Source organism: Homalodisca vitripennis, chromosome X (genome assembly GCF_021130785.1).
Source record: "Homalodisca vitripennis isolate AUS2020 chromosome X, UT_GWSS_2.1, whole genome shotgun sequence".
In the NCBI taxonomy this organism is placed as follows: domain Eukaryota; kingdom Metazoa; phylum Arthropoda; class Insecta; order Hemiptera; family Cicadellidae; genus Homalodisca; species Homalodisca vitripennis.
The window spans coordinates 27,513,573-27,532,319 of record NC_060215.1 but is presented as its reverse complement, the minus strand read 5'-3'; the positions used below and the strand labels follow the sequence as shown (position 1 = coordinate 27,532,319).

The following is an 18,747-nucleotide window of genomic DNA, read 5'->3' as shown; positions in this document are numbered from 1 at the left end:
GTCTTTGAAATTGCGAGTAATGTCAAGATGGATCTCACTTAACCCATTGCGGATCACTGACAAGCTGGGCTCGTCACGCAGCGGCCGGGCCTAACTTTTGTCATCTAAGAGTGTTTATAACGGTCTATGTTTAGAGTTTTCAAAAGTTTTATAAATATCCTACAGATTGAAGTTGTATGTCGAAGTTGAAAAATCATTCATATGAGTTTACTATCTGCTTTTTAGCGCTTCTGATTGGGTGTTTTCCTCAGTTGTTATTATAATACTTTTGAGGTTAGTGACACAACTAATCGATGCAGACGTACATGTTGGCGGGTTTAGTCTAGACAATGGCCCGGATGTTTTAATCGCTTCGCCCGAACCGCTTTATTTAGACTATGATTCAGACATCATCCCTGCCACCCCGGAAACTTGCTCGCGTGTTATCGTTCCTACATAACGGATACCACAGCAGGCCCATGTTCCATCTGAACGAATACCTTCACAGCTGAATTTTCTAGTATACAATAGTGAGCGATACAATGTGGCGCACCATTGCTGTTCGTTCGGCCGCCGCTGACTGTAAATTAATTCGTGCCCGCGCGCCAAAACAATAATCCGCAATGGGTTAAGAAATATTACTTTTTGAAATGCATGCAATTCTTCTTTTCCAATTATGTGTAAAAACACCATTCAAGAAGGATTCATTACTGAGATGATTAATGGCTCTTAGGGCAAACAGACTTAGCTTTGATCATTTGGACGAGGATATTATATGTCACTCCTAACTGATCTTGAGGTTGAAGTCCAAGATTTTTTTGAAGCTATTTACTTGGAATTTTACTGGGGGGTTATGTATAAAGACGAACAAATTGTGTTCTATTCACAAACATTTGTTCAGAATTGATTGACTGCTAATAAATTGGTTTTAAATGAAGAAAAAACCTTCACAGTTCTTTTTGGAATTAAAGAGAAATCTGGCCCGGTTGATAGTCTTCCAAAATTTGTAGGATTCACCTTAGATCCCACGCTTAACTGGTCACCGCATAAAATTGACCTCAAAGCAGTATTTATGCTCTGAAGCGTTTGTGTGGTGAGTTGGATCAGGATGGCTTCCGCCAAGCTTATTGTGGCCTGTTCTAGTCTCATATGAATGTTTATGGGTTGTTAGCATGGGGTAGTTCTGTCCATGCACAGGACGTATTTCTTGTTCAAAAAAAGCAATTTGTATTATTACTGGAGTTGGCAGGTTTCAACACTATAGAAATTTATTTAGAGATCTTGGACTACTAACCTTGTTTTCATTGTATATTCTCCAATGTTTGATTTGTGTACGGGAATATGGAGACAGGGTTCAACAAAGAGGTGAGATCCATACATATGAAAATAGATTTAAGCATTTTGTTGACATGCTTCAAGCTCTGCAAGAGTGATAAGAGCCCACTGATTGTGTCCAGTAAATGCCTTAATAAAATTCTAGAGATAAGGCAGCTTAACAACCTATTTTTAAGATAAGAGTTGAGGAATTTCTGTTAAAATATGCTTTTTACTCTATCCAGGAGGAGTTCATGAATAAAAAGTGGGAATCTTGGACTTTAAAGATACATCTAAGAATTTAAAGTTGTTAAAATTTAAGACTTGCCTATGTATTTTTGAATGAAATATTTATGTGGCTAATAAATGATTCTGGTCTGTAAGTGGAAGAATCACAAAGTTCCATCTAGGTGATTCTTGTTAGTTTCACATCAATTGTCTTAACCCTGGAACTGGCGGTCATATTTCTCTCAGTGGCAGAGTGTTTTAGTACTTCATACATTGCCTCATATTTATTTTATTATTACATGTTTACTACAAAGTACCTATGTCATATTATATATTTCTTTATTCAGCATTGTTCAAGGAACATTTTTCACATAATATAATTAAAACAAAAAAATACCCGTACTGTAACTCTTCATGAAAAAAAATTATTTTTAGAAAAAAGAAAAGTTAGTTCAAAGTTTTTGATTTGTAAAATTGTTGTTGTTAGTGATATGCAAAATCCAAAATATAGAAAAGGAAGAGCATTTAATTCTGAGTAAAAATAAAACAACACATAGTTTATAAGTTATTTATTTTTTTATGTGGTAAATGATACAAAAATTATACACTGACATTCGAAAGTGCTACTTACCAAAAAAAGTAAGAACTTCAAAGCCCACTTGGATTTGTACAATCTTGTAACTATTAGTCTATATTAATTTTCTTTTTTTTCTTTTTTATTATATATTTTTTAAATTATGTTCTGATTGAATGTCTAAATCGGAATCCTTATCGTTGCTTATTTTATGTTCAACTAGTTCTCGAATGTCACTTGAACGATCGCGGAAATTACGATCCATTACGTAAACACGCACAGAAAATTTACTATTGTTGTGTTATATACACAACCATCATTACAACAAACTCAAACAAACAATAAACCAGACAGAACACAATGCAGCTGACGAAATAACAATAGCCGAATGAACCAGTTGACTTATCGCTGCGTGAGCAACTAGCGCGGTACGCGGGAGAATGTAATCAAACAGTTCAGAGATTATAAAACGTATGGACGTGTAACGAAAAGATAAAATTATTTATTAGTGTATTATTTACATAAATTGAACCTTCCTCTTTCGATTGGTATCAATGTACAACTAGTTCTCGAATGTCACTTGAACGATCGCGGAAATTACGATCCATTACGTAAACACGCACAAAAAATGTACTATTATTGTGTTATATACACAACAATCATTACAACAAACTCAAACAAACAATAAACCAGACAGAACACCATGCAGCTGACGAAAAACAATATCCGAATGAACCAGTTGACTCATCGATGTGCGCGCAACTACCGTGGTATGCGGGAGAATGTGAACAAACAGTTCAGAGATTATAAAACGTATTGACGTGTAACGAAACGATAAAATTATTTATTAGTGTATTATATACATAAATTGAACCTTCCTCTTTCGATTGGTATCAATACCGATACTCTTGGATCGTGTTTTAAGTACGTAATATTGAGAAATAAAAGACGTATTAAAACGCCCGATATCGGGCGCTGCCATCTAGGATGCGACTAAAACGCCCGATATCGGGCGTTTGCCAGTTGCCAGTTCCAGGGTTAACTAAGCTGGTAAAGGATATTTTCAGATATTAATATTAGTGTAGTGGTTTAACATGACTAGAACCCACGATGTCTTTGCTATATCAGTCTTGAAACCTTAACCTTTTGAACCAAATCTCCATGAAAATTTCCTAATGTTCGTTTTTAGATTTTACTAATTAAGTGTACGGTAATTAATTAATAAAAACTGAGCATTAAATGCCACACACAATAAAAAATATCAGAAGTTACTGTAAGAAGAAATTAACCAAAAGAAATTAACAAGCAACTTTTAAAGGTACCAAATTAAAATGTTAACCTTTGTAACTCTTGCCGCTTTCGGAAATTTTCCTTCTGCTCCTCCAGTTTCTTCTTGAGAAGAGCGTTCTGCAGAATGTTCTGAGTATGGGCAACTAATTCTCTTGGTGATGGTACTCGTTGCAAGACTGAAACATTAACTTAACTTAGTGCAGTTGATGACATTCTTATATAACTATTGTGTGAACTTTATTCATAATTATTCATTAAAATGAGGTTTTAAATCGGATGAAAACTGGTCAATAATGATAAACCAGCCCATAACTGTTATGGAAGTCTATACTTGTAGAGGAAACTTAGTACTTAATAATTAGTGATTGTACTACTTACACTGATTGATTAATAAACATTACTTAATATCAAAAGCTACCCCATTACACTTACAGACTCTCTATGTATGGCTTGCAAAAAGCCAGTAAGATCGTGCATCTTTTATACTTTTTTCCTACGTGAAAAGAAAGTATATGGATCTGATCTTGCACCACTTAAAATGGAAATACTTTTTGTTTTACTTCAGCGCATCTTTGGTGAATTTGATGTTCCCTCAGTTTGGATAATGTTATTGATAAGATGAATACAAACTTCAGAAGTTGTAAGAAAACATTATGTAATCGTAAAACTTATGGCTACTGACTCACCATAAAAACCAAAAACAAATATCCACAAGTTTTAGGAAGATATTTTGATTGTTTTTGAAAATATATTGTTCTGAAGTGTGTATATAATACTGAGAACTGGTACAACCGAAAACTTATATAAAATACCTTGATGCAATACAGTAACAATCAAATCTGACATAGCAAAATGAAATTAACTTATCCCTAATTTCAATAGATTAAAACACATTGTTTTCCTATAGAGTAGTAGAGCACATACTCAAAAATTGTTTTCTGTCTTATCAAAGGCAAGCCCATATTCATATATTTCTAGTAACTAGACAATCAATGTTTGAACAACTTTTTAGTTGTATTAAAAAGGACTTTTCAATTGTATGTGTAGAACTAACACATGCTGCTAGGTAACAAACATGCACGTGGCAACAACAGTGCCAATTCTGAAGTGATACTGGTGAAGGATGAAGGTTTCTGCATTCAAACCAAGCAGAACAGAACAGAAGTTAGCAGCAAGGACAAATAAGTTCTTTTTGTGCAATGGTATAAAATCAGATAACTATAAATGATCAAAACCGTCTTTGTGTTTAAAACACAACATAAACACAAAAGCCAACAATCTGGTGAGACCAGAATACGATGGAGACATGCACAACAGAGTTAGTAGCAGAGATACCTGGGTGGGGGTGCTGGATAGTTAGAGTACTAGAACTACTTTGAGATAAATTTGGTGAAACAACTGTCGGTTGTCCAAAAGCTGTAAACAAACATCAGAGTGCTAGAATACTCATACAAAGGGCAATCACATACGGAATACATATCTGGTTTTAATATTGGCTTTGAACTATGGATTGTATTGATATATTATTCATTGACCCTATAAATACTTTTAAAACTAAATTTTACAACTGGCTTCTAGATATGCCGTTTTATTCACTCAATGAGTTTTTCAATGTGTCTAACATAAATTTTTAGCAACTGTAGACCATATTCTGTTTAAGTTTTAAAATTGTAAACGCATCACCCTTTACTTTAGTTTATATTACAATAGTATCTAGTATCTATGTGGTGAACTAAAAGTAGGAATCATATTTTGTAATTAATTCCACGGATCAACCACAATCTTTACATAGATTTGCTTTAAGATAAGTAATGACGTCAAGTATGTTTATTTGAAACCATCAAAGTATGTTAAAATCTATTTTGAATGTTATATTTTAAAGTATGTTTATTTTAATTTATAACTATATAATTTGTACAGTCTTAGGAACTTTCTTTGACAGTCTCAACTGACCGTATTATCGACTTTGTTAATAACTCGTAAGAGTTCATTTATTTATTTATCAGTTATTAGATAAATAAGTAATATTTATTTATCTAATCTGTGTGACACTGCAAAAAACTAAAATAGTCCTACGATAAGAACTCAAACTGATCTTTCAGTCTTTATTTAATTCTCATCAGATAATTTTACTCTTTAATCCAGTATGGATGATTTAAGAGTGACCATCCTCTTCAAATGAGGAAATCACATTACCTAGCTGACTCATGTCTACAATAATGTTTTGTTAAAACTGTCACTCAAGTTTTTATTGCCTGGTAAGAGTAGAGGATGCTGCACATTTTATAATCGGAAAGTGAATTTTAATACGACTGCAGATATGTTTGCATAATATCTCAAGGAAAAAATATGATTTGTCCGATTGGATGTGTGCCGAATACAATCATACGTTATTGTATTTTTAGCACATACAAGAGAAAAACACACAAAAGATGGAATTTCAGCAAGTCTGTACTTCTGCTTCATTTTAGCCATTTGAGTCTGTGAGAAACAGAACTGTTCAAATGATCTAAAATAAAATTAAAACACATATGACTTGTCTTTCTTTGTTGATCAGATACAGATAAACTAATAAATAACAAAAATAATAGTAGGAAAAAGTAATGGAATCCTTTAAAAACTTAAATTTATCGGAAACAAATCTGGCAAGATTTTATTTAATATGCCCTTTACGTGTTTATATAACATTTCCTTTGAATTAAACGTTTCACTTTAGCAGCTGCTGGTATTAATTAGTGAAAAGAAGCAGTTTTTTCCAGTAATTTCACAATATAGACTATTCAAATCAAATAATTGCAAATGGCAGGCTTTCCCATTCATATTATAAATGTTTAATTAGGTTATGAAGCTCAATAGAGAGCAACATTCAAGTTTTTTAAATGCTTAAATTTGTATGCTTCCTACCAATCAATAATATATAATAAAAAAAGAAGGGTTAATTCATCTTCAGTTTGATAGCCACACATTTTGCCTTTCTTCCAATTGTACCAAAAGTAGTATTTTGTAAAGTGCCCAATATTTACCCAATACCCATGTACTTATTTTATGGTTAAATTAACTTTAGATATTTATCCGAAAACTAAATTTCAAATACATTTTTTCAAATTGTATATATATAAATTTTCAAAATATGTTTTTTTAAATTGTATAAACCACTTGAAAATTAATTAATGTTTACCAAATAGATATACAAATGGTTATAAGTGGGATATGTAAAATCAGCACTAGAATTAATTTAGTAAAATAATTTAATTTTGAAAATTAAAAACAAATCCAATAGGATTTTAAAGCAAATTTATTCCAACCCTCCAACTTACATTTCCCATAAGTCTCAGGCAATGCAAAAATGGCAAAATATTGGCACTTATTGTATTTTAAGTGTTCATTACCATGTTACCAGTAACCTATGTAAGAGCGTTTACCATATTAACTTTCAATTTGTGTCAACCAGTTTGTTCTCCAATACTACCCTATTACAGGATGCTATTTACTCATCATCATTTAATCATATAATTTTACTCCGGCAAGCAGACATTAAATTAAACTCCGGTTGAACCTTCATCTCGTTTTGGAACGGTTATTCTCGAAAGTTATAGGAAAACATTGTAAGGCAATATAAAAGATTGATTATTGAGAGTAGCAGGCAGATATAAGTTGTTAAAGCATGCATCTGAAAAAGGATAGAAATACAACATAGGGGTTGGTAGACCAGGGTAGAATTTACAGTAAATAGTACAGTCCACATACTTCGCAGAGATTTTTTTTAATCACCAGTAAACAATAGGCATTTTGCCCAAAATAACAAACTAACGCAGTGTTTTTACTTTGCGTGTAAACTTTGTCAGGTTGGCGGCATTCCTGAAAACTATGGATCCCATCAATACACAGTATTGTCAGCTTATAATTGTATAAAAAGTTGAAAGATTTCTGTCACTTTCTGTTTCACTCTTTAGCCCATTGCGAGCAAGAGACGCAGGCTACATGTTTCACCGTTCATTGCCCCAAACGCCGAAAAATGTGCACTACACATCCTCAGTTCCCAGTTTAGCAATTACTCTTTATTTCGTGCTTTATCCACTAGAATGTGCTCGGATCCTCTTAATTATGTTTGGTACTTTATTGTTTTCACAGTAGGAGCCTACAAATAATATCAGCTGGAATGGTATCAGCTGTTACTAATATGATCTTCACTTTCACTCTCCGTTCCAACAAAACAATAAAATGAATATTTTATTGTTTCCGTGATATAATGAAACAACAATAATTATAAGCTCAGTAACTGGACAGAACACAAGAGGGAGGATAACCCTCAAAACCAACAATTCGGAGAAATTGCAAGCATCATTTATGGTTATTGATTCTGGTTTTAATTATATATTATTAGCGACATTTGTTATAAATATTATTATTGTTATTATTATCTATATATATATATATATATATATATATATATATATGTGTGTGTGTGTGTGTGTGTGTGTGTGTGTGTGTGTGTGTGTGTGCACTGCTTTGATTCTTTGGAAATGTATTTATTATTCGTTTTCTAACTTTTCAGATATTTATATAAATTGTTATCCTTTCATAGATATTAATTCTGTCTTTTTTTCTTCTAAATATTTATTTTTCTTTGTTGTTGACTGGTAACTTGCTGATGTTTGTTTTGATATCAATTAATTACGTGCTTGTTTGTAAGTGATACGTAACTCCTAGTCATTCATCAGTTAATGTATGTTAGCTACCACTTGTAAATTTTTCATTGTATAATTTTTTTGATGTATTTGGTTTTTTTTCCCGTTGAAATAAATAAATAAATTCGGATTCCTATTAATTTGAGATTAATTTATATTTATTAATTTATCATATATTATATTTTAGATTATAAACAAACTAAATAATGAATGTTCAAAATAAAAATGTTTTAGTTTGGAAAAATTTTATTTTCAATTTCTCCCTTATAAATAAAATTATACTTGAGTAATAAGGAGACTAAATTTTTAAACAAATCTTTGCAAAAACACTATGAAAGACCTGACCTTATCACACCTCCATAAAAATATTTCTTTCTAGAATATAAATATTTTTGGATTTGATTCATCACCAAAATTGACGTGAATGTTGAAAGATTACAATTTAAAAATACACAGATATTTATGACTACCGAACTTACTGCATAAATTTGATGAAGAATAAACCTTCGAAAATAATTAATAATAATATTACTGTCTTTTGTTCGAACCTTTCACAGACAATGAGATTATTATTCTGAGTAAAATCTGAACATATAGAAAAAACATAGTTTTAAATATTGTGGAAAAACTAACCCAATAACCAATATGTTTCACAAGATATTTTACAAGTAGATGAGTTGAGGAAGCTATGACTGAGAGTGAAGTGGATACATACCATTGGCATGGGGTGAAGGAATTCTAAGCTGTTGTTGCTGGTGCTGTGTTTGCTGACTGTGCATCATCTGATGCAGCATCTGCTCAGCTGTGGAAGGAGGAACCAGACCAGAGGGTGACGGTTCACGTTGAGTCATATCTGCACACAATCAATACAATACGTCAAGTTTTAGGCTTAGAGCAATATAAAACTTAGCGTGTAATATTAAATTTGCACCAAACAATTATTTTATGGTTTTATGACAAAAAGGGCATGCCGAAGACAGAAAACGTGTTCAGCTTTTTGGACTCAGGACAAAATTTCTTTTCAATAGAAACATTTTGATATAAATGTGTGGAGGAGTAAATTTGCACAAAATAATTTCTGCATGGGTTTTATTGCGAAAATGCATGCTGAAAATTTTAAAAATACATCAAGCTTTATAAACTGGGGATGAAAATTGATGTTATACTGGGTGGCACAAAAAGGATGGTCGGATTTGAACTGCGTAGTACCAGTGGAAGGTGAGGAGGGGGGACCACTGCCGGCCATCTGCAAGTCGGCCATTACACCCAGTTTGAATGGTCACATTTTAAATAACTATAACTCCATCAGTTTTACAAATTAATTTTATTCAATTACGTAACTAAATGCTCCCAGGCACCCAATTACAAGAAATAACCTCCAAAATTCATGTACGGAGAATAACTTCCGGAAGATGGTGTCCTTCCTTGGTGATGCAACTTAAAATGCGCTGCAACGAACGACGGCTGAGGCCTAAAGTTTGAGCACGACGCCTGGTGGAACGACGCGGACTGTGAAGCACTGACGCTCTAACATTCTCAATGTTCTGTGGAGTAACTGCCGTACGTGGACGCCCAGTAGATTTACCACTCATGACAGACCCTGTTGTCCAGAATGCAGTCACCCAACGTGATATGGATCTGCGATCTGGAATGGGTTCATCACGCGCTACACCAAAACGTTGTCGAAACAATCGTTGCACAGTAATAAAAGATTCATTATTTCTGAAAAACTGTTCCACAGCAAAAACACGATGCTCAACCGTCCACTGCGCCATCTCGTGGCAAACTGGGTGTAATGGCCGACTTGCAGACGGCCGGCAGTGGTCCCCCCTCCTCACCTTCCACTGGTACTACGCAGTTCAAATCCGACCATCCTTTTTGCGCCACCCATTAGAAACACGTTTTTCCAACACATTTTGATATAAAACCTAGTGTGTGGTAGAAAGTTTGTACAGATAATTTTTTTTTACAATTTTATATAACTAATAAAGTGGTACATTGTTGCTCTAATTTTGTGGAGATATAAGCAAACCATCTGTTAAGATTGAAAACTGTAAGTAGATATGCTCATTGCTATATAAGGGCTATATTGAAGCAATATAGTGGACCAAGTACAAATTATTTTTACTATCCTTATTATGCTTTCAATTTCCTTGTGTTTTATTTTACTTTGTATTGTTTTAAATTTGACATAAGTATGAAAGTATAAAATGAATGTTAAGAACATCCTGCTGTTAAGTACACAAAAGTTATTGAAACATTTACTGTTTGAAACACATTGAAACACTTACAAACAATAACTGTTTTAGTTATTGTTGTCACAGTTAACTATGGCAAATGTCCATACAATTCTTGTTTACTTTCAAACCATCCATTTAATTAAATAATCTTTAAACATTTTATTAAGTATGATGAGAAAAACATATTATCTTGAGAGTTGTATAAAGAAATATTACCAGTTAGAACAAAAATTTATATTTAAGTCTTTCAGGTTAATGCTGCATAAAATCTTAGCTAACTCAATTAAATTCTTCAAATATTTTGGCCTCAAGCCAACATTGAATTAGGTAGTACTGTTTTTACGTATAACGTACAGCTTCTATAGACCTTTCAGGTGTTTTTCAAATGGCTTTACCTCATTCCATGGTTTTTTCCTCACGGTATAACAGAGGCAATTACTTATTGGTGTTATCCAAACTATATTGTAAATTAATGCAAAAAAATGTAAAATATTATAATATGATAAACCTTGCAGGTTTTATAATCATATGAACTATTGGTTGCACTCAGTACCAAAATATTTCTGTAAACCTGGTATTTTCTTCTCTGGTCACATCAAAATATAACCATATTTATAGAGCCAAGTTTAGGAGAGACCCGATGTATATCTCATTAAACAAACTAGTCAATGAGACCCATTCAAGCTCAATGATATCAATATCTGAGCACTTGACCGAGTTGGCGGCCAACTCCCCTTATTCCGTTTGATAGATCCTCCAAAGGCCAGTGGCCCATGAGGACGGACAGAATTAAAAGACGCCGGACTCTCCCTCAAGAAGCTCGAGTGTGGGAACGATCCTCAGTACCCTTGTCGCCACTGTCCCTACAGGGCGAAGCGGAAGAACCATTTGTTGAATCACATGGTCCTAAGACACCCTGCGACTATCCCTGATCAACAACCACTTCTCTAGTCAGTTTTAGCCGTAAATTTCAAATTATATTTTTTTAATAAACGTTGCTTTTTAACACGTCTGTAAATTATTTTCCCTTATTATATGAGTTTAACCTATTCAATACTTCCCTAGAACAAAAACTCTATAAAATAATTTAAACATAACCGGTTATAATATGTGTATGTATTTTGAAACGGAAATATGTTTTTGAGGTTAGGCAGTCATGATTGGAGTAGGCAAACCAATTTTTCCAGGAGGTTCTAAACTCAATTGGATGGTAATGGGCACATTTACTTGTAATCATCTTAAAATACGTGCAACGCACTTCCTAACCGCTTAAAAAGAGAAAAACAAGAGCATAACTATTATTCATCTAAACTATTGCCTAATTTAGACAATGTTGTAGGCTTTGAATCTGTATGAGAACTTCTGATTCCAGCGAACTACGCCAATATTGAGGTTGCCTTGTTGTCACGTTCCGGAAAATCTGTCAAAAAATGTATATTATTGCTATTTTATTTCTTCCATTTTTAATATTTTTGTTTCATAGTAGGTTTTATCTTATTTGCCGATCAAGATTAACACATTAAGGTAGTGTAATTCATGTAATTTTACATTTCCGAAAACTTTACATTCTGTTCACTCAGTGTCATTATTGTTCCCAGTCAATGTTTGATTGTGTATGAACAAAAAATGGAATGACCGCGTTCGAGTTACTTAATATCAGTACTGTTCCCAGGTCTCAAGAGCAACGAGAAAGGCCAGTTTCAATATTTGATTGTCTAGGAACAAATGAAGGACCGAGCTCGAGTTACTTAATATCAGTACTGTTCCCAGGTCTCAAGAGCAACGAGAAAGGCCAGTTTCAATATTTGATTGTCTAGGAACAAATGAAGGACCGAGCTCGAGTTACTTAATATCAGTACTGTTCCCAGGTCTCAAGAGCAACGAGAAAGGCCAGTTTCAATATTTGATTGTCTAGGAACAAATGAAGGACCGAGCTCGAGTTACTCAATATCAGTACTGTTCCCAGGTCTCAAGAGCAACGAGAAAGGCCAGTTTCAATATTTGATTGTCTAGGAACAAATGAAGGACCGAGCACGAGTTACTCAATATCAGTACTGTTCCCAGGTCTCAAGAGCAACGAGAAAGGCCAGTTTCAATATTTGATTGTCTAGGAACAAATGAAGGACCTAGTTCGTGTTACTCAATATTAGTACTGTTCCCAGGTCTCAAGAGCAACGAGAAAGGCCAGTTTCAATATTTGATTGTCTAGGAACAAATGAAGGACCTAGTTCGAGTTACTCAATATTAGTACTGTTCCCAGGTCTCAAGAGCAACGAGAAAGGCCAGTTTCAATATTTGATTGTCTAGGAGCAAATGAAGGACCGAGCTCGAGTTACTCAATATCAATATATCAATAGTTACTCAAGTTGTGTAGCACACACATGTAATTGTTATTACTTCCTTATGTTGAACCTCTGTCACTATGTAGTTAATTACTTACAATAAACTGTTTTGATTTTTACTTTTTATTTAGAGATTTAAATGAACCGACTTACTAGACTGGACTCCATGAAGCTTGATAATACTGGCAATGATTTCCCGGTGTAAAGGCTGCAAGTTTGTATTCCTCTTGAGCTGATCCACCAGATGGAGAATTGTAATTTCTCCCCTCTTCAAACCTAAACACACATGCTCATATATAGGTAGCTTAAACTTTTACTGCTGATTTATACTGAGTGACCTTGTGTAGATGTACCAGACGTGCCACTACAGTTCAAAATAGTTTAATAGGTTATATTGAATCAAAGTTTACAACCATAGTTATGGGCAATTGAACTGGAATATTTCTCAAAATGTGGTAATTAAGTGTGAGCTTCCTTCTGATTTAATTTCTTAAACCTCAAGTTCCCTTGCTTTTGAAAAGAGGGTACATCAGTATAAAATGTACATTTAACATCTAGAATCCAATCTTACAATTACAGCACTAATAATTATTCTGTTATTAAAGACAGGAGTACAAGTAGTGCAGCTCAACTAAAAATTAATAGAAAGAAGCATCTTTTCTTAACCCATTGCGGATCGTATTGTTTTGGCGTGCGGGCACCAGCGGGCGGGAATTAATTCACGGGCAGCGGCCGCACGAACAGCAATGGTGCGCCACATCGTATCGTTCGCTATTGTATACTAGAAAATTCAGCTGCGAAGGTATTCGTTCAGATGGAACATGGGCCTGCTGGGGTATCCGTGATATAGGAACGATAACACGCGAGCAAGGTTACGGCGTGGCAGGGATGATGTCTGAATCATAGTCTAAATAAAGTGGCTCGGGCGAATCGATTGCAACATCCGGGCCATTGTCTAGACTAAACCCACCAACATGTACGTCTGCGTCGTTTAGTTGTGTCACTAACCTCAAAAGTATTATAATAACAACTGAGGAAAACACCCAATCAGAAGCGCTAAAAAATCAGAGAGTAAACTCATATGAATGATTTTTCAACTTCGACATTCAACTACAATCTGTAGGATATTTATAAAACTTTTGAAAACTAAACGTAGACCGTTATAAACACTCTTAGTAGACAAGTGGAGACGATCGCCCGATCTGTCAGACATTAACATAACTATTTGGAGGGAAATTTAAAAAGCAGACCGCTTTTGCGACCTGAGCTCGTCAGTGATCCGCAATGGGTTAACGATTAAAATTGTAATTATAAATTGTGTTAGTTCGTACAGGAAATGAACAAAAAAGGTAATTCCTGCTACAACTTTGTAAATTAATAGGCTTACTCTTGTTTACAACATTAGTATTAAACCACTAAATTTAAACATCGGAAATAAAGTGCTGTAAACAATATTATTATTTGTTAGTGAACAATTTCAGTTTCTTTTACCAAAAATATTATGTACGGTTTTAATCTGACTTTTGGATGTAAATTTTACAAATAGCACTGATGAAACATATTTAGAACCAATTAAAATTAGCCTGTTCAGTGCTAATACCACTACGTTGGTCAACATTGGTATGATTTATACGTGTTAGCCATTCCAGTGCCATAGAACACATTTTTTGTAAAGCAGTTTTTGCTATTTTTGTACCTTTACATACAAACCATTCTCTTATTTTTTTTATCGTAGAGCAATGTTTTCGGTACCAATTTTTTTCGTGATGAGTGGCAACATTGAGAAGCATAAAAAAGTAAAATAATTTCATTAAACTTAATAAAGCAAACAAAGAATTCATAACAAATGTATTTTTCAAATTTGAATTCCACAAACATAATTTGAAGTAATTTTATGCTACTAAGCTATATTATTACTTAGTCATAACCAAACCAAAACTAACAGTGGAAAAAAATTACACACCGTGTAAGACAGACCAGCTTTCACGATGTGTTGGCCACTGCCTTATGAATATCGTGAGTTTTCAGAATTTGAATACTTTGTTAAAAAATGAAACAGACGAAATAAATTTGTTATATTATAACAGCGCAATTCATCCCGTATACGAGGCATGAGGTTCATCAAAATTTAATAGAAAATAACTTTATAATAAGCAAAATAGCCATGAACTTATATAGGCTCTTGGCATCTTACGGACACCCGCCGCTTGGCTATATATAGGTTCTTAGCGGTCAATACAATTTGGTCCAAAGCCTATATATATAGGCATCTGGCAGTGAAAGAGTTAACAATTTAACTCCTTCAATTTATTGTATTAATTTTACAAAGCATACTTACTTCTTAGGATAGTTTGAGCTTCTGGACGTTGCAACACATCTTTCGAGGACTGGGGACTGTTGATGTGCATTTGCAGGTCAGGTGAAAGAGGCGGAGGAACAGTAAACTGAGACGACGGAGCGAGATGTGTCTGAGGAACCATCAGCTTAGCAAACGCCTCCTGCTGACGTTGCTGCTGCTGCTGCTGCTGTTGTTGTTGCTGCTGTTGCTAACAAACATAACAGCAAGCGGTTTAATACACAGCGGTGGTTTTAATCAATTCTCCTCTCATCTCCTTTTCCGTATATTTTACATAAAATATGTTTACCAATACCTACTATTATAAACGTAGAAAAACTAATATTTTACAATTGAAGTGTTCACTATAGATTTCTTTGTGATTAATTTCAAAGGATTTTAATAAGAAATCAGTTGTGTCTACATTTGACAATTGATTTCACATATCTAAACTTGTGTTGCAGACACAACTAAATACAATTTACAAAAGTTATACAGTTGTTGGTTATACATGGTGTTAAATGTGTCTTAAGAGGTGCTAAACGAATTTTACAGGCCGTTTTTTTCAATATGGTACATTTTATTAACAACTAAAACACACGCCAAACCTGCTGATTCATAATATTTCAGATACAATAAGTTAATGTTTTAAAATATTGAGAATAATTTTAAATAAAGAGATTGAAAACTACCTGTTGGACCTGCAGCAGTTTCAAAACCAAGTCATGAGGGATGGGCATCGGAGGTTGCTGACCAGAGCTGTGCTGTTGCTGGTGACCTTGGAAACCACCACCAATATCTAGTCAAAACCAGTCATCATTTCAGGACATTTAAATCGAAAATCGGGTTATGTTCTTTCCGTCTAACAGCTAGAAATATTTCTTAAATTAAGATCAACAAGTTTAAAATCCATAGTAGACATATGCATTCAATATTATAACAATAAAATTCAGTTCACCCACTGTACACACAGATATTCCACATTAAAATGTTGGGCACTGAAATCTGAATCTTCTCTCGATCACGCTAAACATTTTACATGCTTGTTGTTAAAAATTTACTCACTGCCCTATTTTATCTTTAAAAATATTTTTTAATGGGGTAAGTTTAAAACATGTATTAGGTTAGTTTGTTGACATGTACTGAAAACGTAATTCTGGGTGACACAATGTTACATTTATAATAGTTGTACTAGGAGAATGGGCCATTTCTCAAACAAGTAACATACAGGTTTGTCTTGCAAACAATTTAAAGCATAAGTATATTAACCGTAGTAATAATTACTCATGTGTTTTTAGAAATTTTATTTAGGGGTCCCTTTTTAATTGCAGAGGGATTTAAGGAAATACCTATACTATAATAAACGTGTCATCCTTTAACCTTTTACTTTTATTTCATATTTTACAAAATAGTCTTAGCTTTTACCCATGCATTGACACATGGAGATGTACAATCATAAACTTCAAGAACAATATTATTTACAAAACTTATTTTTTTAATTTTGTTACCCACCAACAGTTTTCACAAAAACTTGATCAAAAATAAATGTAAACTGTCTATTGTGTTTTCCAACATATCAGATATTCACAGTAAACCACCGATATAGTTGGAAGTTCATCACCAATCAGTTTAAGGCAAAGGTTTAAATAAGAAGAAACATAAAATGTTTATTTTAAAACCCACCAATACCGGAGTTTTAACTACCAATTCCAACTCCAAACTAAATATATATATATATATATATATATATATATATATATATATATATATAAAATAATAGATTCATTCCCGCGGAGTTAAAAATTTGCTTCCCGTTGATATTCACAAATTATAAAAAAATATTTGTACTAATTGTTTGAATACACTTACTTGAATGCGATGAAGTCTTTGATTCCTGGATATTCTGAAGCTGCTTACTCATCATCTAAAATTAACATAACAATAATCATTAACTACATACAATATTACAACATGTTATTTTTGTGTATAATTGGTTATACAAGATAAAGCGAAATGTTTGAGCAATCCTTTGAGAAAACCATGTAACAGTATTTTATCAACATATTTATTGACTATTGAAGTTTTTGGTTCTGCAATTAACGCATTGGTTTAGCTGATACCCACTGTTCTCATCTGTGGCTAATGTTTTTACAAAAAACAGCCACAATGGCAACTTTGTAAAGAAAAGTTCAATATATTCTGTGGTTAGCAAAGTTTTACACTGTGATTTCAGTCCAGTGTCAAACGTTTCATGAAAATCTCTCTGACTGACGCAGTATTTATTGATGGAATAAGATGTTTAAGGAAACAGACTGTTTATTGGACAAAATGCGGACAGGTAGGCTATAAACAGGAGATCAAACCGTTGAAAACATTCAAAACCGTTTTGTAAGAAGTCCAAAAAAGTCTAAGCGGCAACGAGGATGTGAGTTAAATGTCCCTAAGTATACAGTTCACAGAGTTTTGAAGAAATTACTTAAATTTAATGGTTTAAAACCTCAACTAATACATCCTTTGAAGCCAGATGATAATAAAGAGGTTGACTTTACTGTTGTTATCCTGTATTAAATGGACTGGATCAACAGTTTATAAACCAAATTGTTTTAAATGTTGAAGCTACCTTTCACTTGTCTGGAAATGTGCATTGTGACACCGTTCGTATATTGGACACTTAAAGCAACGAATCAAGAGCTGCGATTGAATCAGTTACCACAGAAATCCTGATCAAAATTAGGATATCTATATATAAAATATATATATATATATATATATATATATATATATATATATATATATATATATATGATAAGTGTTTTGAAAAATGCAGTTGATAGGAAAAAGGTCCAACTGATATTAAATAAACATATTAGTAAATTAAGGAGCTCTAAAACTGCTAAAACTACTGAAAAATATTAAAATTTATCTGATTTAATGTCTATCTTTTCAATATTTCAGTTATATTTGCGTATTCCTTACTGACCAGCTTTCTAAAAACTGCAAGGTCCTCCTCCTTGTTGCTAGGGCGGTTGATGTACTCTGCTGGTTTTCCAATACCTTGTTCTTGGCGGAGCCGAGCTTCCAACTCCTCTACACTGTGGATTTTTCCACAAGCTTCTGAAAAATTACAAATCACAAACGTAAATAAAAAAAATACACATTTCATTTAGTTGCGCAATTACTCTCTTCACGAAACAAAGGCAATCCAATTGTGTTGCAGCTCAACTGGGGTCGTTGTATGGTAATGTATCATAATAATTCACATTTTTCTTTTAGGTTCAAAGCTGTGTCCACTATTGTACTACATGCCACAGTTTTACTCCTAATATAATGGACCTGTTTAGGGTGTGTCACAACCTCTTTCTAGTTAGAAAACAAATAGCAACTTGAAAATCTAAGATTCTCTGTTATTTGTTATCCAGCTATCCACCCACATGTCCATGCCGTGGAATCCTGTCCATATCCATGTGGGAATACATAGTTTTAATGTTTAGTGTGAGATGTAATGTAAAACTGTTTATATAGTGTTTTGTGTTATAGTAGTTTAATTTCGAAATAAAGCCAGTTGGACAATTATCATACTGTTAAATCTCATATACTTTCTACAAGAAATTTCACGAAGTAACATTTCACATGTTTTTGGTTTTGAATTATTCACCAATATTTAAAGGTTTTTTCCCGCAACAAGAAATATACTACATACACATGAACAGTATTTTCATGCAATAAATTATATAGGTACAATAAAACAATAACTTAC

At 33.4% G+C, this 18,747-nt stretch overlaps 1 protein-coding gene across 4 annotated transcripts in view; it reads right to left on the bottom strand.

Moving 5' to 3' along the window:
- Positions 1-18,747, bottom strand: part of LOC124368832 (eukaryotic translation initiation factor 4E transporter-like) — a 99,355-nt gene that overhangs the window by 15,634 nt on the left and 64,974 nt on the right. For all 4 annotated transcript variants that reach the window (XM_046826248.1, XM_046826249.1, XM_046826246.1 and 1 more), the window contains 7 exons: positions 17,971-18,104; positions 16,860-16,914; positions 15,683-15,789; positions 14,994-15,201; positions 12,809-12,931; positions 8,789-8,926; positions 3,435-3,561 (listed from right to left, as the gene is read on the bottom strand). In XM_046826248.1, the coding sequence (XP_046682204.1) occupies positions 3,435-3,561; positions 8,789-8,926; positions 12,809-12,931; positions 14,994-15,201; positions 15,683-15,789; positions 16,860-16,914; positions 17,971-18,104 (892 nt within the window). The remainder of the gene's footprint in view (positions 1-3,434; positions 3,562-8,788; positions 8,927-12,808; positions 12,932-14,993; positions 15,202-15,682; positions 15,790-16,859; positions 16,915-17,970; positions 18,105-18,747) is intronic.